Source organism: Schistocerca cancellata, chromosome 2 (assembly GCF_023864275.1).
Source record: "Schistocerca cancellata isolate TAMUIC-IGC-003103 chromosome 2, iqSchCanc2.1, whole genome shotgun sequence".
NCBI lineage: Eukaryota > Metazoa > Arthropoda > Insecta > Orthoptera > Acrididae > Schistocerca > Schistocerca cancellata.
In genome coordinates this window covers 599,355,268-599,377,981 of record NC_064627.1, presented here as the reverse complement: position 1 = coordinate 599,377,981, position 22,714 = coordinate 599,355,268, and the positions used below count along the sequence as shown (strand labels likewise).

Below are 22,714 nucleotides of genomic sequence, written 5' to 3'. Positions count from 1 at the left end.
GAAGATTCCGTCGCAACGAAAAACGCCTTTCTTTTAATGATTTCCAGCCCAAATCCTGTATCATTTCTGTGACACTCTCTCCCATATTTCGCGATAATACAAAACGTGCTGCCTTTCTTTGAACTCTTTCTATGTACTCCGTCAGTCCTATTCTAACACTCTGCGTGGTGTCTGTTTGTTCTATATCGTGTCTCCCTACCACTTTCGCGCAACGACGCTCTGAGCGTGTTTTTTAGGGAATTGACTAGATTGAACCTGGGACCTGTTGCTGCTAAGGAGACGCCAGACCACACATGACATGTAGAATTCAGAAGAGTTCAGTGAGACTAGCGATGATATAACCAAATACTTAATACTAATACTTAATACTAACTAAATTTAGTGGAAGGGGTTCAAGGCTTTCCTATTTTTAGTTAGCTGGTAAAATAACGTCGAAAAAGCAGTTAAGTTTACCATTGGAAATTTTATTCTACTCACAAAACATCGTTTATAACTTGCACTATTGATAAAAGGAAATGTTTTAATACAGGATGGTAAAAACCAACTGCGTTCAACAAAAATGTGAACGAATATTCCCTGAATGGGTTTCCAAGGTCTACAATGGATTGAAAGATGACCTGTGCCATATCACATCTATAATCTAGGTTTACATTAAGTTTCACAAAAGAGCAAACTCACGCTAAAACTTGCAGCTGGTGTGGTCCTTTTAGCGTTATCGTAGGATCTATACTGTTCTTCTGGAGGGCTCTATCTTTTAACATGGCCTGGGGGGGGGGGGGGGGGTCCTGACGTAACAGAGACGCGAAAAAGTCTCACGCTAAAACTTGCGGGTGGTGTGGTCCTAGTGGTTAGCTGACGACGTGGGTGTCCGTCCGTCCCTTATCGTAGGGCCTTCCAGCTTAACACGGTTCTGCTCTCGGCTTCTGTTCTCGTTTCTCCCCTCGGAACTGCGTCTGTCTCACGGTGGGAAGGTATGACATGCATTTAGGCATTCTTGTGTTAGTCTGTGGTATTCCATTTGCTCACTCGTTACTCGTATTACTTTGGTTAATTTAATGTCATGATTTATTCGGAGCTATGTGACATACTACTGGATTTGCTTATCATGTCAGGGTTTTCATGGAAGGTGTTAGATTTGCCTGACACCTTACACTATCCGGTAAGGATCCCACACCGCACAGCGGTATTCTAAAAGAGGTCGGACAAGCGTAGTGTAGGCTGCCTCCTTAGCAGGTGTGTTACATTTTCTTAGTGTCCTGCCAATAAAACGTAGCATTTGCTTAGCCTTCCCCACAACATGTTCTATCTGTTCTTTGCAAGTTAAGTTGTTCGTAATTGTAATACCTAGGTATTAGTTGAATTTACGGCTTTTACATTAGACTGATTTATCGTGTAACCGAAGTTTAACGAGTTCATTTTAGCACTTATGTGGATGACCTCACACTTTTGGTCATTTAGGGTCAACTGCCACTTTTCACACCATTAAGATATTTTTTGTAAATAATTTTGCAGTTTGTTTTGATCTTCTGATGACTTTATTAGTGGATAGTCGAATGGTTAGCACTCTGGGATATGACAGACAGGATCAATAATGTCTCGTAAACGTGGGCTCTAAAACGCATACCTTAAGTGCTGTGAACACTTCTTCACATTTGATACTGTGAAAGAAATCTTTCCTACTATCAGCCCTTTGCTTTCAATATTTTGAAAGTTGACGGTATGGATGGAAACAAGAAAAATAAATTCCAGTAAACATGGGCTCTAAAGTGCATACTTCAAGGCCAATGTGCACTTGTGCTACTGCGAAACACGTACTCGTTTCTTCCACTCAACAAATACGGATTTTGTAATGATCGCTCCTATCATATCCCTGAATACCGACTACTCCTCCTTGCGCACGATAGTATATCGCCATATCTTCTTACAGCAAGGAATATAGCCTGTATGTATGTTTTGCAGCGCAGTGTATGACCTCCTCTACATACGTTGTTGCTGATTTTCACACATTGAAGCCAAATTTGCAACGTTGCATTTAGTCGAGGAGACTTAAAACACTTTACCCAAAAATTGAGAACGTTCTCACACAAGTCGTACTGAGCAAAACTAGTATTTACATAAGAAGGGCGCAGGGGTCAGCATGCGACATACACAGTGTGTCCCAGTTATCTTGACCACTGGAAGTAACTCTTTGTCCAGCAGAAAAATAAGAAACGTATCAAGAAAATGTACTTTAGGTGCCAAATCGACATTAACCACAATGAATGATTCCCTTTACAGCTTCATTTGTTGAGAAGATATGAACAGCAGTACGTCTTTTTCCAAATATAACTCTATATTTTTTCTTTGTTAATCCACTTCATGTCTTCAAGATATTTTCAAAAACAGTGTACCTTTCGTGGAAACGTGATTTTATTAAAAACACAGCACAAAACTGACTCTGAGTATCCCACACTAGCACACATTGCAGGTACCAATGGTATCATAATACATCCACAGTAGTGGATCTGTACCGACTGAAGGATGGATAACGATCATATTTCAAAGTCAGGTCCACACTTCCAAGGAATCCTCTCCTTTGTCCACACCTGTCGGGAAATTACGTGAGGCACTTTCAAGGCCAATGTACAAAGCGCATTTGTCAAGATGAGAACTTTCCAAGGCCACACACACAGCTTGGGAAATAGAGTGATATAAAAATTGTAGGAAAATGAAGTAACCTGCCCACTGTGCTGGTTACAGGACAGATAATGATCTAAGATGAGGTCACCCTCCTCCCATTGACCTGGGCCATCAGGAAGACGGAAAATTCATCCCCTTCTCTATCTACAGCATTAGGAATCACGTTTCCCCTCCCTATACCCACTTCCTCTCCAGAGCAATTACGTGAACCTCATCACTTGACCACTGTTCGTTGAAACCTATCCACTCTCAAACACTCAAGTGAATAGTGTGAGAATGGGAGGGTTCTGATACTGTGGTCATAGATGAACCATTTTTCGCCATGATTTTCTGTTACGTAGCACATCGAATGCTCACTTGCTACACCATGTGATGAGGACGAGATGGAGCTCTGCCAATACATTTAGGGAACATCTTCTGATCATCGAACATTACAGCCATTGAAACGACATGATGCACAGCCCAAGCCTACCACTAGTGGACCTTTGTCTTTATGGTATGCGTACATTTTTGATCAGCGATCCAGAGACTCCAAAATCTGCGACCAATTCGCTTCGTCTTCCATCAGGTCCATAAAATTATTTTTGTGTGGTGTAATACCATAAGGATTATCGGTCACATAATTCATACTCAGTAATGTGTCTTTGTCGAAGTCCTGAAATTTCTTATACTATTTCATTCACGAGAATTGTATTCCCTGCAGCAGATGATGCCATGAGCATCTGTAGCAGTTCTATTATTTCGCTGGATTCATCCAATGTATATGCAGCTCCAGGAGTGGATTCTTCATTCGTTTATGCTGAATGCCAAAACCTTCACTTGCGCTATGTGTGAAAATATTCAGGTGCTTGGGAGTGACCCACTGTTGAAAATGGCCTGCTGCAGGGAAAATAAAAAGAATGCAGACTACTTGGACCACGTTTTCATTCTAAGTTCTGTTATTTTCTATTGTTTGGACATTTGCCTATGGGCGTTAGTCTTATGTAGTATTTCAGGATAGATTTTTATCTCTTTTGGCAGATATTAATCAGGGTTAGAAGATTTTAAGAAAACTATTTCCACTAAACCGGGTGTCCGTCCAAATTCCTTGGCCCCAATCTATATTGAATGCTTGTTTAAGCGTACAGGATACTTTCCCAACATATACGATTTGAAAGTGTGTGTATTTGATTTCTATGTTATTGTAATTATGAAAAATTTTATCAAATCATTATTGGCCACTGCCCAAAACAATTTGTAAAATTTTTTATGGGGAGCATGGGGGCTATGTAAGTAGGCTGTTTAGGTTTTCTTATTGGTAACGCCACGTAGCGCTCTGTATGAAAATCACTGGCTGTGCTGTGTGCAATCTGTGGCTGAGTGGTATTGTTGTAATATTCGCTATTGTAGCGTTGGGCAGCTGGATGTTAACAGCGCATAGCGTTGCGCAGTTGGAGGTGAGCCGCCAACAATGGTGGATGTGGGAAATGAGATGGCGGATTTTTGAGTACAGAATGGATGTCATGAACTGCTATATATATTATGACTATTAAGGTAAATACATTGTTTGTTCTCTATTAAAATCTTTCATTTGCTAACTATGCCTATCAGTAGTTAGTGCATTCAGTAGTTTCAATCTTTTATTTAGCTGGCAGTAGTGGCGCTCGCTGTATTGCAGTAGTTCGAGTAATGAAGATTTTTGTGAGGTAAGTGATTTGTGAAAGGTATAGGTTAATGTTAGTCAGGGCCATTCTTTTGTAGGGATTTTTGAAAGTCAGATTGCGTTGCGCTAAAAATATTGTGTGTCACTTTAGTGAATGTTTGAGTACGTTCAATTTTGCTCAGCTGTTTGAAAACCAAATAGTGTAAGAGGTTTATCAGCACAGTAATTCAGAAATTTTTCTAAGGGGACGTTTCATATGGCGACCCTGCCAGGATAACAGCCTACTTACAGATTGTTCCACACTGAACCCGTATGACACATTTCTTTCGTTGACTCTGTGTTTCGTAATGTTATCTATAATAGTATATTCTCATTCTTCTTCTTCTTCTTCCTCTTCCCCTCCCTCTTCTGCCTCCATGCGTCATGTGTTGCTCTCCTCCGTGATAACGCCACCGGAAGACGCGACACAGAAGCACTTAAAAAACATACGCCATTTGCTGTTTCGGATCACTTTCAAATTTCGCCGACTGCTTTTGAACAGTTCCTAGCCGTTACACATGTATAGCAGAAAAAACTGCGGTCACTTTCATCTCCAAAGGGTTCAGATAACGTTCATTGAGGTTGCAGCCCCACGTTGACCTTAGAGTAGGAATGAATCATATGGTGGGTGTCAGTAGTGTTGAATATTGCCTCGTCTGGTCGCTCACTGAAGTGCAAATAAATATTTTCGATCGCGACGAGGGTGGGAATCAAGGCCCAAGGGAAGGGGTGGTTTCATTTACGTCCTTTACGGCATCTCCTGAGGGCCTCTCGTTTTCATTCAGAGTGGTTGTGTGTCGGAAATATTTTCCTCCGCCATCCATAAGAACTCTGCAATTGAACGCTGGGCGTCGCGGTTCTGACCTTCATCGCAGGGGCGTCGAAAGAAGAGCTAAAACGTGGGTAAGAAGGTGTGTGACTCCGTACCCATCGGGCGACATGTCCACTGTGGCGTTGGTCAGAATTGTGGCGAGATGTGATATCATTAACTTCTGAGCTACAGTCCTGTTCTTCACCTGTGCTGACATCTTGTTTGATGAGACGCCGAGCCGCAGGCTGACGTCTCAGGACGCAACACTTTCGCACAGTGACGGAGGAAGGCTGTAGGCGCCTTACAGCCAAGTTTGAAACTTAAGCGTCGCATCGGGTGACAATTATTGAATGTCGAAAAGTTATACTTTTTTGTGCCTCGTACATTCTCACAAAAACACAGCCATTATCTTCTGCAATACCTTGCAAATAATTGTTCGCTCTGTGTTTTTAATTATCTCTATGTAGCATTCAACCCGATGGGATCAACAAAATACACATGTGTTGCGTGTGTAAAATACGCTTCTATGAATTTTATGTTTATTTTGTTAACAGTTGTGGACATTAACACAGGAACAACACACGAATATATTCATTGTCCTAATTTACTCATATTCACATTATGCTCACGCAGATAGCTTACAAAGTAATAGAATGTATCTCCAATGTGCTGGTGGCAGTGATTCAATGTCCTTTGCGATCGCTAATGTACTGTATAGTCCACGTAAATTCAAAACATCTGAATGTTTAATGCAAATTCATATGTCTCCAGAAGCTAATGCCAGCGTCGCTTCTCCGACTATGGACACCTCAGTTCGAAACAGATGGACGTCAGTAGGACTATGAGACAGATCATAATCGCTAGTCTTCTTCCTCTCAATGTACTCCATCATGCTGCACATACAGTCCACTCATTCCATGTATACTGCACTCAAACACGAACACAGTGAACATTTTCAGTTTCAGTTATTATGTCAAAGTCCCTATCAGGTGCTAAGCCTACATTCACATGTTCCGATCCACTGGTAGTCACATGCTGAATACTGGCGAAGAGCGATATTCCAGAACCACTTAATTTTGGCTTGGCGGGTTGAGGAAGCTCCGACGGATGCTGAGACAGATGTGACGGTGCACGATACTCGAATGGTGGATCTGATAAACCAGTAAAAGTGTGGCTGTGTCGACTGCTGCTGCAGCTGTGCAGGCGAAGACGATAGAACGTCGAATGCCTGTATGTGTTAATCCAACGTTCCAGCCACTGCCAAATTAGAGGGGTGTTGCACTGTCAGTGGCAGAATTTCACTACTTGGGGACTCCCGGCCATCAATGTCATACGATCATTTTATTTAATTTTAAAACGCGAAGTCGGCTCATAGCTGTGACACGAGATAGACGTACTCCGCGCTCCGAGCAGCACTCTGTGGAAATGTTTTTGTTTACACGTTAGCGCGAGCTACTACGTCGCTTTATTCCTTAACGTTCTGACCTGCTAGGGCGTTATCTTATCGCTGTGCGACTATAACGATTAGCTTTCAAGTACAATACGTACGACCTCGAGCTCACAAAGTGGGCAATTTGTACTTGATGAAGTTCATCTCGTACCTAAAGATGTTGTAGCAATTCATTGTCCATCACAAGCAGTGTCGCCTACATCAAACTGCGGACAGGAGCAGTTTGCACTGGTGTTGTGCGATGTTTCACTCAGCGATTGTAATTCAAACATCCTAATGGCCACTTGGGACCTGTCTCGATTGATAACAAACAGTTTGGTCTTCACGCCCTGTGTGCTTTCGAACTCCCTTCTTAGGTACGTCGTCGTATATGCCTTTCTACCTTACGGAAAAGTCATCAGCCACATCCAAGAAATATGGCAGACCTTCGAGACCTACAATGTTTTAATTGCACATATCAAAATTTAACTGACAAAGCACGTGACTTCTTATGTGATGATCGGCAGTATGTGGGCGATCGTGAGGTACAATGGTCAGCTGCGAACTTGTCCGGGTTGTAGCCAGGAGAGCCTCATCCGGTCGGGTAGCACAAGCAGATGCCTGGTTCAGACGCTCGTAGGACACGCCGTGAAACTTGTGACACCTACAGTGATCCCTATCACCCACGCCGCTGTTGCGAAGATGTCGGTTGCACTGACCCAGTTTCTTTCCGATCTGGCATTGTTACTGGGGACTGACTTTCCGACATCTCTTCGTACCCAAAGAAACTGTTATCCATGGAGAACTGATTTGCCCCATGGTGAGGGTCCCCAATGCTTTTCTTGAGAGCCGCATTGACCCTATTCACAAACACCACAGGGATCCTGACATCAGGGACTGCCACCCCTTGACAATACTAAATAGCGACATGAAGCTCCTTACATATATTTTGGCATCACGACTTAAGAGAATGGGCCGTTATGACTTGCCTTCTGCTAAGCAGAGTGTACAACATTTGGACGACACTCTGCCATTCGAGGGAGGTGATTGCCTCGGTCGAGCTCAACATTTTCCTACAGCTTTGGTGTCCTTATACTTCAGGCAGGGATTTGATCATACCTTTCTTATGGCTGTCCTTCATTATATGGGATACCAAGAAACTGTTGTCGAGGTCGCCGTTTGGTCCCGTAATTAATCAATCAATCTATTGTTGAGGTGGTCATAAGTTTCATGCGTGGCGCAACATCCCAGGCTCACACAACTGACCCGATCAGTTGCTTGATGCGACAGGCTGCCTCCTGTCAGCGCTGCTGTACGCCTTCGCCCTAGAACCATTGTTATCTGGTCTACGACAGTGACTTACTGAAATGCCGTTAGGTGGACATCGATTTTGCTGCGCTGTCTATGTGGACGATTTGGTCCCCTGCCTTCAACGTGTCGAAGATACACAGGTGGCACATGCATGGGAGCGACTTGTGGCGAGGCTTCGGGCATCTCCCATAATGTGGGTAAAACGCGAGATGTATATATCGGTACAGGCTTACTTGAAGGGATCGCTCACCTGATTAATGTGAACAATTCTTTAAGCGACCTTGGTATCAATTATACGGCTGACCTGCAAACGTTCTGTGACCGTCAGTTGCAGATGGCTGCTGGAATGGATCACGTTTGGACTCGAATATTGGCTCCGGTCCAATGACCTGCATCGTACATGCTATGTCAGCACCCACACAGCGCCACGGATCCCTTAGACGGCGCAATCTCTTCAGATGTCGCACACCCTGGCTCTCTGTGCATTAGTTGTCTTTGGTTCCTTTCTTAGCCAGGGGATAATTTTCTAAGTATGCTTTGATGCCCTTACCCTTCCCCAGGCTTGACGGGGTGTAGGTCTTTACCATGTTCTGGATTGAGCTCGAACCCTTTTTGTCAGCTCATAATCGACGATGTGACGGCATTGTCTGTCACGTATTACCAGCTTGATGCATATCCCCTGCCCCCCGTTGGTCCTTCCCATGACTTCGTCGGCTATCCCAGCGCCCTTCTATCACACCGGACTATTTTATCTGGAGCACAGTTACCTTTATGCCTCTTTGACAAATGTGTGCTTGTCGATGAAGGCAGTCTACACTAAGATGCAAATGGCCCGCGTCGCCAATGTGATAGAATGGTAGAACAGAAGTACCCGCACTACAGTAGGTCCAATATATGCCGGGCAGTGAGCGCTCTTTTCCTTAACACTGCTGCACGCTTGGTGTTGTATGTCACCATCAACGGGAAACAACGAGATCTTTCTCGTCTCCACCAAGTTCAACTTACCGACTACCTGCTTTGCATCGCGTACGGGGTACCGGACACATGATTATCACTTCGTTTGTGGCTTGGTAGAAGGTGTCTGGCACTTGGTGCAACGAATTCTGGCCTTTCTAACAAGTGTCACTCCTGACCGAAAAACAATGCACTCGATGCTGCTCCCGTATGAAGTGGACTAGCCACAGAGGAAGACTCACTTCGTGAATTGGTTCCACGGCTTGCAGCTCTTTCTTTTTTTTTTTGCCACTGGCGAGAAGATATTCTCGATTTTTGGACTCAGGCGAAAGAGCGACATTTCGCCATGTCCGTAATCCGAAATACAGCCAAAACTTTTCCAACTTCATTTGGAGTTATTTCTACAACCCAGCATGTAACTGGAATGTGCCTGCCATGAGCAATTGATGTGATACATTGTTTTTTATACCTTGATCTCCAAAGGTATTCCTCTGCATTTCGAGAAAACGTGCATTTATTTCTACAAGCTACTGGTGGCTTCCATGGACTTCACTACACACGTTGGAAAAAAAGAAATTAAATAAAATTTATTCTTTCTTAGCCGGTCGCTGTGGGCGAGCGGTTCTAGGCACTTCAGTCCGGAACCGCGCTGCTGCTACGGTCGCAGGTTCGAATCCTGCCTCGGGCATGGATGTGTGTGATGTTCTTGGGTTAGTTAGGCTTAAGTAGTTCTAAGTCTAGGGGACTGATGACCTAATATGTTAAGTCCTGTAGTGCTTAGAGCCATTTGAACCATCTTCCTTCTTACGTACACTCTAACCCTCTCCTCCTTTTCTTTCCTCCTTTCTTAGTTTAAGTAGAACTGCTGCGACATGCTTACTTAGGAGGCAACGCCTGAAGTGGTGCTGTATTTGTTTTATGTTCAAAGTGGCAAGTAAACAGTCCCCTTTTCTTTGTAGGTTGCTGTAAGTCAGAAAGTTGAGAAAGGAACTTAAATGAAAAAAGTAGACTGCTGGGACATCGAACCGACAGCCTCCATTGCGCTCTAGTTCAAATGCTCGTCAGGTTCATTTTCTATTTTTTAGACGCCAGTTCCCTAGTCGTCGTCGTTTATAAATGAGACATAATTTTATCACATGACAATAGCCCATTACATGACAGTGGAACCAGTTAAACTGCATGTATGCGTTTACGAATGGCGGGGTGCACAACCATAACTGGTTTGTCAAATTCATGCTGATGACTTTCCGATGGGGTACGCAAACGATGAATACGTCGTTATGCTTTTGGTGATAAACACATCCGATAACCAAGCTACTGCTGCTCTAGCGAATGCTGCGCGGTGTCCTCAAAGTCGCTGGTGCCGGTAAGAATGACCTCCGTCGCCTGGAGAAACACCTTCGGGAAAGCGGTAATCTTTGTCCACAAGTAATGGACATAGGTCGTCCAATGGCTAGACGTACTCCACAAACAGACGACGCGATTCTTGAAACCTTTCATCAGTCACCTCAACGAAGTGCCCAAGCTATTGCGAGGTAGTTCCAGATATTTCAAAAACTAATTGTTGATGTGTTGCACAATAAAGAACTGCATCCGTATTATTACACGTTAACTCAACACCAGCAGCCAGAAGACAGCATTCGATGGTACAGTTTTGTGAAATGCTTTTGCGTCAAGTGGTACATAACAAGCACTTTGTAAATAACTTGATTTGGAGTGACGAATGTAGTTTCAGTCGTAAAGGTACCCTATCCTCCACAACAGATATTATTGGTTGAAACAAAATCCACATGACACCCACGAAAAAGCCACGCTTAGGCATAAACTTGTCTGATGTAATCATGTGAGGAAACCTTTTGGGACCTTATCTATCGCCGAACAAGTTGAACGAGCCCTGTATCGTACATTTCTTTGATCAAAGATGTTCAAATGTGTGTGAAATCTTATGGGACTTAACTGCTAAGGTCATCAGTCCCTAAGCTTACACACTACTTAATCTAAATTATCCTAAGGACAAACACACACACCCGTGCCCGAGGGAGGACTCGAACCTCCGCCGGGACCAGCCGCACAGTCCATGACTGCAGCACCTTGTACGTTTCTTTGCCCTACTTTGCCTGACACATTAGAAAATGTTCTACTTGGCGTTCAGCGACAGTTGTGGTTTCAGCATGATGGTGCAACGCCACACTTTGAAATGACTGTGGGTAACTATTTAAATGAAGCGTTTGTAGGCAAACGGATTGGTCGTGGAGATAAAGTGCTCTGGCCTCCACGTTCCCCGGACCTTAACCTCCTAGGATTTTATTTGTGAGGACACATAAAGGAACAAGTTTTCAGTACTCCCCCTATGGATGTACACTACCTAATAGATAGCGTGCATGGTACTTTGGCATTGGTGGATGCAGGTGTTGTAGAAAGGTCCAACAATGTATGATCCACCGGGTGGCGAAGTGTTTGCAAAATGCAATGTGGTCGCTATGAATACTTGTCTACAGTGAATGTTGTTAGTACGTGTGCGTACCGGCTCTGCTGAAGTAAGCCTGTACAGCAGATGTACAGAATAGATTTATTGTGCGTAGCATAATGTGCAGTCTAGCGTAGCCTGCCTATAATGTGTTTTGTACCTCGGTGGATACAGTTGATATTACTGTACCCACTATTACTTCCTGTTAGCTTTATTTGTCTCATAGACGAAACGAAGTGGTCGTTTATGTCTGTAATCAGTTCATATTATGTCTTGATGTCTTAGTAAAGATATCAGCAACAGAAAAAAATACTAAAGATACCGCACTGTGGAGATGTAAACTGGATACAATTTGATGCTCTAACTGAAGTGCACAGTGCAAAGTTCATGCTGTTCTTGGTCAAGCTGCATTCAGTTACAGCGTTGTCAGAGCCTCGTTTTTTAAATCGCATTTCTGTTAAGCCTACTGGCGTAACTAGGTTTTGCTGGATACACTTTTGTCTTTAATTGGGTTGAGGAATTGCACGCCGACCGCCAAGTGACGCATTTTTTCTTCACCCTCGATAGGGTGCTATTTAAATTAAAACGCATTCTGTTCGTAACTTCGAACGAACAATGATACAAAAAGAGCGGTTACGCTGATTCAAGTCTTTCTGGTAGCTAAATAAGATTTTCTTCAGACATTTTTTGATTGCGATGGGCACATAAAGTTATTCAGTGTTGTGAGGATAAATGCACCATGTATATGAACATGCTGATTCCAGAGTTGTTATGAACTTCAATACTGATTTGGTAACAAAGTTCTGAAGTTTCAGTGCTTTACGTCCCGTCAACCAAATGGAACGTTGGGAATCTGTCCGTAATTTTGTTGTGACAGTCAGATTTTTTCTTATGTACAGGCTGGAGCAAATAAAAGTGGCCCATTCGAATGGATACGATTGGACGTGAATGCATGCATATAACGACACCCCGTTACCTAGAAATACTTTCAGCAGGGTGGAACAACTGCCCATACAGCCCGACGAACCCTGGAGCACATTTATACAATCTTCACCCCTGACAGAGCTTTTACCAGAGGTCAGTCTGATTGCGGCCCTAGCTAGCCACCCAGGTCACCTGATCTTTCAGTGTGCGATTGCTTTCTGTGGGGAGTCGTCAAATCTAAAGTGTATCGCAACAACCCTCATAGTCTTTAAGAATTGCAGCAGAACATTTTGAGATGAGATTGCAGCAGTCCAGCTTTGATCTGCCTGAAGCAACATTCTGACCAGGACCCAAAAGTGCCAAGAGATGAATGGTGATCACATTCAACATCTGCTATTATCGGGATAGTTCTGTATTTCCTTTCTTCTGCTGTGTTTCTTTGTATCGTGGGACACTGTTCTCCAGGCCAGTTTTGTTTGCACCCTGTAGTAACCTATCATCAACTGGCAAACAATCATGGAGGAGATGCACCCAAACACGGCAGTGTGTGTACTTGTATATATAAATATGGTGTGTATTTTGGGAGGCAGAGGGGTCGAACGCTCGAGCTCATACATGCACGCATGCAGCCTTCAGGAACGCCATTTTCAGAATGTGTAAGAACTAGGGCTCCCCTATTCCACACCTCATGAGGAGTTAGTGCAGTGATTTAGACTTCAAAATTCTAATTATTTGGTCTCCCACATAAATGTTGACAGATGATGATCAATTTTAAGATGCTAGTTAATTTAAGAGTCGGAATACGCCTAGCGCTAGGAATTGAAGATCTAGAATGAAACGCTATCATTGCAAAGAGTGTAAGACAGGTATGCAGCCTTTCTTCCTCATTGTTCAATCTGTGTTTGAAAGAACCAATGTCGGAAATAACAGATAGGTTCAGAAGTGGGATTAAAATTCAGTGTCAAGGAATATCAGTTACAAGATTCACTGATCACATTGCTATGCTGTTTGTGTGTGTGTGTGTGTGTGTGTGTGTGTGTGTGTGTGTGTGAGAGAGAGAGAGAGAGAGAGAGAGAGAGAGAGATACAGAGAGAGCTTTCTGATGGCTCATGGTAAGGTGCCTCGCACAATCTACACGCAAACGTACTGTAGACTGTCCATTGACCTTTGTCAACGAACTTCTGAAATACACTGAATAATGAGTTTGTTGTGTGGCTGGTGTAGAACTGATTCAGTTATCTACGTAAAAGACTCCTTAAATGTTCCACAAATTTATTTTTAATTCGTGTGCCGCCTCATACATTTCACGTTTTCATTAGACGAGGATGAGAAATTCACTATTTTATTTTATTCGATTTTGCTTTTTAATATAATCTGGTGCATACTTTTGCTGCTGAGTATGTGAAATACAAGTTATTAGGATTAGAACTGAGTATGTGTATGAATAACTGTCCTGACAAGCTATTACGTTAATATAATAAATATTTCATTCACGTAAAATACTTGGTTTAACCCATTACGTAATTACCATTGATAGAAAGTTCCTTTCTCAGAGCAGGTAAGTTTTACGCGTGAATCGGAGGGCGGTGAACTTCAATTAGTGAACTTAAAGTTTTAACGCACTTTTGAAAAATGCACCAACGGATATGATTATTTTCTTCAGTGCTATACACATTACGTCTGCGTTCAGCTCTGAAACGAAAAACTGAATCATGATGTGAATGGTCTGAGCAGTTGAGAATGAAATCCTATCAAAAATGTGCTTCTAACAAAAGCACTCAGCTAGATTTGTACTTGATGGCGATAGCTGTTCCCATGTATGTCACGTATTACATAGACTTAATTATTTACCTGCTACGAATTACGTCTCATTCTGGTCATTCTCGTTTTTCTGGAAAATTGGTTATCTGCGCATCTGTTGGAACAGGAACAGTCTTTAGTGTAGTATGCTCTGGAGATGAAAACACGCAGTATTGTTTCGAGAGTAGGGAATTTTTCAGAAGCCTATGTAAAATCGGTTATTCAACTTTCTGTTCGAGGGGGAGTACTTTTAAACTCAACAATGGAAGAACTTTATTTAAATGTCGATTATAAGAAATTACTTTTACACACAGAAAAATTACGTATTTCTCAGATAAATCATATCAACCAAATCTATTTTGATGTCTTAGGCTTAACTTAGCGAAAATACTTAAAAGGTCTACATACCAGTGCTAGGTATTATAAACACCTGTATTGGTTATTTTGCTCATAAATCCGGCATAATAACTTTTACTTACGGTATCTTTCAAGCACAAATAATATGTAAAAAATATTTAAAAATCAAAATATATTACGTGAAATTCAAGAGTAAATATTATCTTACTCTGCGTTTGCTTCAGTCTTTCGAGGTCAGTATCACCAGCCATGAAAGGAACCAGGTTGTAGCGGCCTTCGGCGACGAGGGTCCACGGTTGTTCCGTCAAAAATGCCCCATCGTGTTCAGGTTCGGCAGTGGGTGTCCAGACACAAGAGAACAAACTTAGGCTATCCTGTCACAATACATTCGTGGATTATAACTCTTTTCTTAACTATAAGTTTTGAATTCCACATTTAGAACAACAATAGAGACTTCTAAACACAATTTATTCGTATATAACTGCACATTCTAATATTGTACTGTTATTATGATTACCTTTGATAATATTCACTGTGTTAATCAAGTCACTTATGACAATGACAAAACGAATCATTATATCTCTTAATTAGTATAGGAAATCAATAGAAAAGGCAGTGAGACGATGTACTCTGGGGATAGACGCACTGATTACGGATGTCCATATTCGAGGTTATAGAGATATAAATCATCATAATTCTTGATACAAATTACTTTATATCATCACTAGGTGAATACCTGATGTTGCCCAGGTAGGTATTTATTCCAGTCTCCTATTAGCCTATCTCCTCCTCACCCCTGTCTGAGTCCATCTAGTCGTTTTGTCTCTCTCTGTCAATCTCCTTCTCCTTTCTTTCTCTATCCATCTGTGTCATTGCCTCTCTCTGTACATTTCCTCCTTTTTCCCTTCCCCTCTCCATTTCCTTCCCCCTCTCTCCTCCACCTCCCTCTCTCTGTCCATCACTTCCTCCTTCCTGTCTCTGTCTATCTCCTATTTCCTTTCTCTGTCCACCTTCTCCTCCAACCCCCAGGTCCAACTGCACCTTTCCTCTCTGTACACGCCCTCCTCCACCCTCTATATCCTCCTCAGCCCCTCCAAGCCCATCTCCTCTTTTCCTTTCTCTCTGTCAATCTCCTCCTACCTCTACCCTGTCCATTTCCTACCTTCCTCCCTCTCTGGCCTTCTCCCACTCTTTCCTTTCTCTATCCATCTTATCCCTCGCCTCTCTCTGCCCATTTCCTCCTTTTCCCTTCCTTTGGCCATTTCCTCCTCCCCTTTCTCCATTCATCTTCTTCTCACCTCTTTGTACACCTCTTTCCATCTTTCCTTTCTGTATCTATCTTGTCCTCTCCCCTCTCTCTATTCATGTCTTCATCTTCCCTTTCTGTCCAATTCCCTCTTACCTTCTCTCTGTCCACCCCCTCCTATTCCCTATTTATGTCCATTTCATCTTACCCTGTCTCTGTCTATTCATCTCCTCCTACCTCCTTCTCTCTCCAGATTATCACCCGTACCCCAACCGGTGGCTGCCGATTCTTACGTCCACATTATTTCTTTCCAGATAGTAAGTAGTATGTGCACCGAGATCGGTTGACTTCGATACAGGGTTTTAGGAGGAGCTTCTACGCGTGGCTTCACGCGTGTACACACATATCACATACGCTGAGGTGACAGAAAGTCATGGGACACTTCCTAATAACGTGCCGGACTCCTTTTGTCCGGTGTAGTACAGCAGGTCGACGTGACGTGGGCTCAACAAGTCGTTGGAAGTCCACTGCAGAAATATTGAGCCATGCTGCCTCTACAACCACCCATAATTGCGAAAGTATTGACGGTGCAGGATTTTGTACACAAACCGATCACTCGATTATATACCGTAAATGTTGGATGGCATTGATTCTGGGCGATCTAGAAGTCAAAATCATTCGCTCGAATTGTTCACAATGTTCTTCAAACCAACTGCGAACAATTATGGTCCGGTGACGTGGCGCATTATCAACTACAAAAATATCATAGTTTCTTGGGAACATAAAGTCCTTGAACTGCTGCAAATGGTCTCCAAGTACCAAAACATAACAGTTTCCAGTCCATGATCCATTCAGTTGGGCCAGAGAACCCAGTACATTCCATGCGAATACTGCCCGCACTATTATGGAGCCACCATCAGCTTGCTCAGCGCCATGTTTACAACTTTGGTCAATGCCATCGTGTGTGGAACGCTACCATCAGATTTTACCAACTGCGATGGGTAGCCATGGAAGCAGCCGCAGTTTTTCAGAAGTCTATGGTCCAACAGAAATGGTCACGAGCCCAGGAGAGACGTTGCAGGCAATGTCGTGCTGTTAACAAAGGCACTAGTGTCGGACGTCTGCTGGCATAGCCCATTAATGCCAGATTTCGCCTCACTGTATTAACGGATACGCCCATGGTACGTCCTACATTAATTTCTGTGGTTATTTCACGCAGTGTTGCTTGTATGTTGGCACTGACAACTCTACGCGAACGTCACTGATGTCGGTCGTTAAGTGAAGACCATCGGCCACTGAGTTGTCCTTGGTAAGAGGTAATGACATGAAGTATGACATTATTGGCACATTCTTCACACTGCTCACGTCGTAATACTGAATTGCCGAATGATTTCCGAAATGGAATGTCTCAGTCGTCTAGTGTTAATCCCGCGTTCACTGTGTTAATTCCCGTTGTTGTGCGGCCAAAATACGATCAGAAACATTTTTACATAAATCACACGAATACAAATTACAGCTCCGCCAATTAACTGCCCTTATATTCGTTGTGTATGTGATACTAAAGCTATCTGTGCATGTGAATACCGCTATCGCGTAACTTTCGTCACATCACTGTATAATTCACATACATTTAACATATTTTACACACGTCTGTACACTTCGTTCACCTTTGTCTTTAGTGAATTTCACCCAGCAGTTTCGTTTTCACACAGCTCAGTGTTTATGACGTCATATTTCCTGATCTAAGCGTGATACATTGATAACATTTTGTAGATACAGTCAGCGGTATGTGTGAATACTGCCTATGGAATGTGTGGCTAAATAAGCTAATAACAACGAATTAATAATTTTAAACGTCACATATGATCTGGCTGTTTCTGACGCATCTCTGTGTCGTACAGTGATATAATTTTGCAGGTAGATTCAGTGAAATGTGTAGTGGAAAATGTTTGTGAATACAGTCAATCGCAAAGTAGTAATGAACTAAAATGTCACACCTGATGCGGAAGTGGCTGTTTTACAATTTAAAAAACGATACACTTTTTCCTTCCATTTTTTTTTTGGGGAGGGGGGGGGGGGGGGTTGTCAGCGAGAAAAAGTTTCGTACTTGTTGAAATTAAACGTAAAAGTCTTTACAAGTCACGTAGTGCTCTCATTCTCAGATACTGGATGAATGAAGTCTGGGTGTTCGTGCTTCACGGGCTACACTTCTGTTTCACCTTCGGTAGGTAGGTGATTCGTACCGCCAGAGCTATTCTTTCCAGACCGTAAGTGATATGGGTATCAAGTTTGTTGAAATCGGTCTATTGGTTTAGGAAGAGATGTGAAAAATACTTACATACATAGATATATTTACATAAAATGTATATTTTCTTCGCCCGCATCTCGTGGTCGTGTGGTAGCGTTCTCGCTTCTCACGCCCGGGTTCGATTCCCGGCGGGATCAGGGATTTTCTCTGCCTCGTGATGGCTGGGTGTTGTGTGATGTCCTTAGGTTAGTTAGGTTTTAGTAGTTGTAAGTTCTCGGGGACTGATGACCTAAGATGTTAAGTCCCATAGTGCTCAGAGCCATTTGAACCATTTTTTGTATATTTTCTTCCCAGAATCAGATCTGCAGTTGCCCCTCCAAAGGAGAAACAAAATAGTCGACAGATATCGTTTCAGAGTCAAAGCAGTGGTTCAGTTGGGCAAGCTTGGTGAAGGTGCCGTATGTACTAATGAGGCGAGCGGGTCATGAACAGTACGATCACGTTGCTCGCAATTGCATACGGTGCTCGCGAATGGCTCGTATGCCCTGTGGTGACGGCATCATTACGTGTTCGTAACTTCAAAAGTTCCGAGAATAATGTAATACACAGAATGGCCAGTCGAGGCCCTCCGCATCAGTTTGTTATTGGAGTTACCAGACTGAAAATAGCTGATTTTGCCACTTAATCGGCATACAGAAATTCATTAAATTTGACCCATTACCAAGCTTCTCAACAAAACCTCTCGACGTGCAACGCCAACGATTACCGAGTAGTTTATTAAATTAGTATTATTACCATCTGAAGGACAGGGGAGCATGATTCTATTTTCTTATTTCCGCTGTTCGTAATTTATTATTTTGCTAGGGCAGCTTTTCGCCGCCTGCAGCTGGATTGGACACAGTCGGTACTTAGTCTTATGGCCTGGACTGGGGAGAGATGCAGCACTTGGTGTGAGGGCTGTAGCACATCCAGTACCTTTGGAATCGCCTGAGGATTGTACATTTTGATGCATATGGTGTGGCTAGTTCGTTTGTACTCGAGGTTGTATGGCGGATAGAGTCGCGTTCACGATCTGTGGGCGTAAGGCGAATGTGTACACTGGTGGACATGGTATTTCATGTGAGCTCCATTATTAATTCCGTATGAAATCAATAACGGAAATAGCTGAAAGTTCGTTAAGACTTGTCAGTGGGCTCTCTTCGCGTTCCACCTCATCGATCTCGAGCTGAATGTTTAATGCTAAGAACTGAAATACACTGCAGGCTATTTCTGACACTCCTACTAAGCAGAAATATTTTCCTGACTTTCTTAACATTCTTTGTAGTTAATACCTGCAACCATTATTGTTATAACAGCCTTTATTGACGCCCTCCTGCGATATTCTAATCAAGAAGTTGGGTCTGTCAATTACTAGAAGCTGTAAGGTAACGCTGAATTCATGGATTCAACCTGTCTCTTCCCTCTTTCAGTTAATGTTCGACAAATAGTGTTGACTAAATTATTAGTTTTAGAGATGCACGATAATTTCAACATTATAAAAAAAAGTTAGTCTGCTTGATAAAAATTCTTTTCAAATAGGCCGAGATTACCGAATGAAACGATCGCTACACAAAAAATATAGTACAAGCATAAAAATGTTACCTTACTTCACCACTAGAATTGATTTATACTTAAATCTGTTTTTTGTAGTAGTCTAAATATTTAAAATTTCATAGATATTTATCTGTCTTAATAGCGAAATTGATGAAGACACATTGCTAACTGCGAGAAAGTCCCGATAAAAATACGCCTGACAGTGATCGGGAACAGTAGTGAGACATCCTCATGACGTGAATTTGAAGGAGGAAGTCGGAAAGTGTAAATAAAATTTATTTCTATATGTGACATTTCTGTTCTTTCGGACATATCCGAAAGAAAAGACACCATTTTGATCCGGCAACCACAATGAATAAAGACATAAAAAGTTTCAACTGGAATTACCACGCTTCCACTTGTATATTGTTCACCGAAATCAATTTTGCCTACACGTTTTTCAGTAGAAATTCGTAAACGCCAAGGACGTAATTTCCTCTTTGCTCTTAAGGTACAACAACTTTTGATAGATTAAAGAATTATTTAAAAGACAGTACGTACCTCTTCCGATAGGGCAACAGTGATGTTCTTCACTAATGTACTCGCTTTTACGGTTTTTAAGAAATTCAGGAGATCAGTGGAAGTTTTACCAGTATATCCCAGATATTTGGCAAACCGTAATGCCCTGTCTGTAGCATTTTTTGTGAACGCCCAAGCGTTTGATGCTGATCCACTCATCGCTATGGCGCTCTTGAAAAGACCTAATAAGGAATAAAAATTTACAATTAATAACAGTAAACAGACAATGCATACATACAGCTGCTGGAGCACTGAAGCTAAGCAAATACGTTAATGATAAACAAGTTATGATTTAAATCGTTCACTTGAGAGGGGATAAGGAGGAAAGATGTTTTCAGTTCAAGAGAAGGCGAAGAGTGTCCTCCGGTTCTTAGAAGAGAGGTACGGTGTGCATTTTTTGGATCATTTCGGGATTCATCAAGGTCTACACCACTGCATTAGGACTTATGATTTCGCAGAATGAAATTGCTCGGTCAAAAAAAAAAAAACTTAATTAGTCATTTATAGTCTTTAGTAAAAGGTCCGAAGAAATCCATCTGCACACTTCAACCTGGTAGGGAGTCAAGAAGGAACCCCTTCTGCGTATTCCGCAGGCGATTTAGTGAGACTACAGAATATCTGAATATGGAAGGTCGAACTGGAATTACATACAAATACAGTCATTCTGAATGCGAGTACAGTTTAATCATTGTGCCTCCACGTCTTTCCGAACGGTATGAAAATTCATGTCTGTGCTACATGCAGGGTGTTCAGAAACAGTCTGAAACGCTCGTAAGGGTGTTGCAGGGTAGGTTCTGCTGAGAAATAAATGTTAAGAAGAAAAGTTCGAAACGTCGCGCCGTTTTCGACTTAACTAGCATTGATATTAAGAAATCGGATCGTTGCGTGCGCAAATTCAAGCATTTACACGCGATGAAAATTTGATAATGCACAGACCTCTGTGGATTTGTGAATTACTACTTGTTCAAAGGCTCATTACCAGTTAAAATATGCTTCTTTTTGGTGGTGACAGATTTAAGCTATGTGAGCAAAAAGCTACGTTTGTTCCGTTTGAGGAAACCACACAAAGAACTTGTCTGACGACACTGTCTCTGACATGCTGATTAAATTATTGCTCTCAACGACTTGACTGGCTAACTTCCGTGCTTATTAAATCATAAACGTGTCGAAGTATCGAATTTTCTTTTTAACACTTCTTTCTCACCACAACCTGCCCTGCAACACCCTAACAAGCTTTCAGACTGCTTCTGATCGTATTTAAAAGGCACGGATCCATGATTTGGGGAACGAAAACCCTCATGTTAATAAGTACGATCAACGTAGTCTGAAGGTCACTATGTCGTGGTATTTAATAAAGATTGGCATCCTTGGGTCGCCCGTCTTTGGCAATCACTGTGACATTTAAACACAACTACATACTTAAATGCAAACGCTTTGGGGTATAATAAATCGCGACTGTCATAAATGTAAACTGAAGTAAACGATAACTGAATTCCTCGGCAAATTGTGACACTATCTGGTAACACATAAATATCGTATATCCATGTTTGTATGTGTTTTCCTAATTTAGATGAATCCACCTGATGAGCCGGCTGTAGTGGCCGAGCGGTTCTAGGCGCTTCAGTCTGGAACCGCGCGACCGCTACGGTGGCAGGTTTGAATCCTGCCTCGGGCATGGATGTGTGTGATGTCCTTAGGTTATTTAGGTTTAAGTAGTGCTAAGTTCTGGGGGACTGATGACCTCAGATGTTCAGTCCCATAGTGCTCAGAGCCAATTAAGCCTCATGATGATGGTGTTAAATCCTCAGAAATGCATAGTGGAAAGCTCAATAAAAGTGTCTGATTGTGATTATTTATGCATTTCAGTTGATCTAGATAACGCTGGAAATTATTCACTGTTCCACAGTTGCTACAGCGAAGCATTCTTTAATTGGATGATACATCTCCAAACTATATGCTTTCGTTTCCGTATTCGACCATCCCTAATGGGTGGATAGGGAGAGTTGCACGTACGCCATAGCTATCTAGATCGTTAGACTAGATGCCGTTAGATTTCTTTCTGCCACAGTTCGACAGAAGAAAACAATCGTTGCGCTCGTGTGGCTGTACAGCAAATACGTCCGCGAAGGCACAAGTCCTGCTTTCGTATGAGCGACAGGAGGTAACTGTTTCTGCAAATTATGATGTAGTACTCGCCTACAAAACCAATATGTTCCTCAACTCATCTGTGTTAAACTCGACGACATAAAGACAATAGATCAAGAAACAGGAGACCTTGACACCCTTAATTTAGTACTCATGCAGACATTGTGTATGATAATTAATTGTAATTCTAGAGACTAACATGATTTAAATACGTGTCGTTCAACATACACTGACGAAAAAAAAGAATAGTGACACCAAGAAGGAGTTATGCAACATAATAAACATTGGTAAGCATGATTCTACATTTAAAAGATGATATCTGTTCGAATTTCACCGCAGTCGAATAACAGTACCGTTAATAGCGCACTAGGACGATGCGAATCAGGTTTGCTTTAACTACAAGCTGTAAAGGTCGTGCGCGTTAGTTACCCTTAAGATTGGAAGTGGTGAGTTGTTGTTGGTCAAGAATGTCTTTAAGTCGACAAATACGCCATTATCTGGATTTGAACGA

At 42.3% G+C, this 22,714-nt stretch overlaps 1 protein-coding gene across 1 annotated transcript in view; it reads right to left on the bottom strand.

Annotated features, from left to right (window-relative positions):
• Positions 1-22,714, bottom strand: part of LOC126162237 (esterase FE4-like) — a 74,720-nt gene that overhangs the window by 10,658 nt on the left and 41,348 nt on the right. Inside the window, exons 6-7 of the mRNA XM_049918609.1 lie at positions 20,041-20,240; positions 14,622-14,787 (exon numbers count right to left, since the gene is read on the bottom strand). Of these exons, the coding sequence (XP_049774566.1) occupies positions 14,622-14,787; positions 20,041-20,240 (366 nt within the window). The remainder of the gene's footprint in view (positions 1-14,621; positions 14,788-20,040; positions 20,241-22,714) is intronic.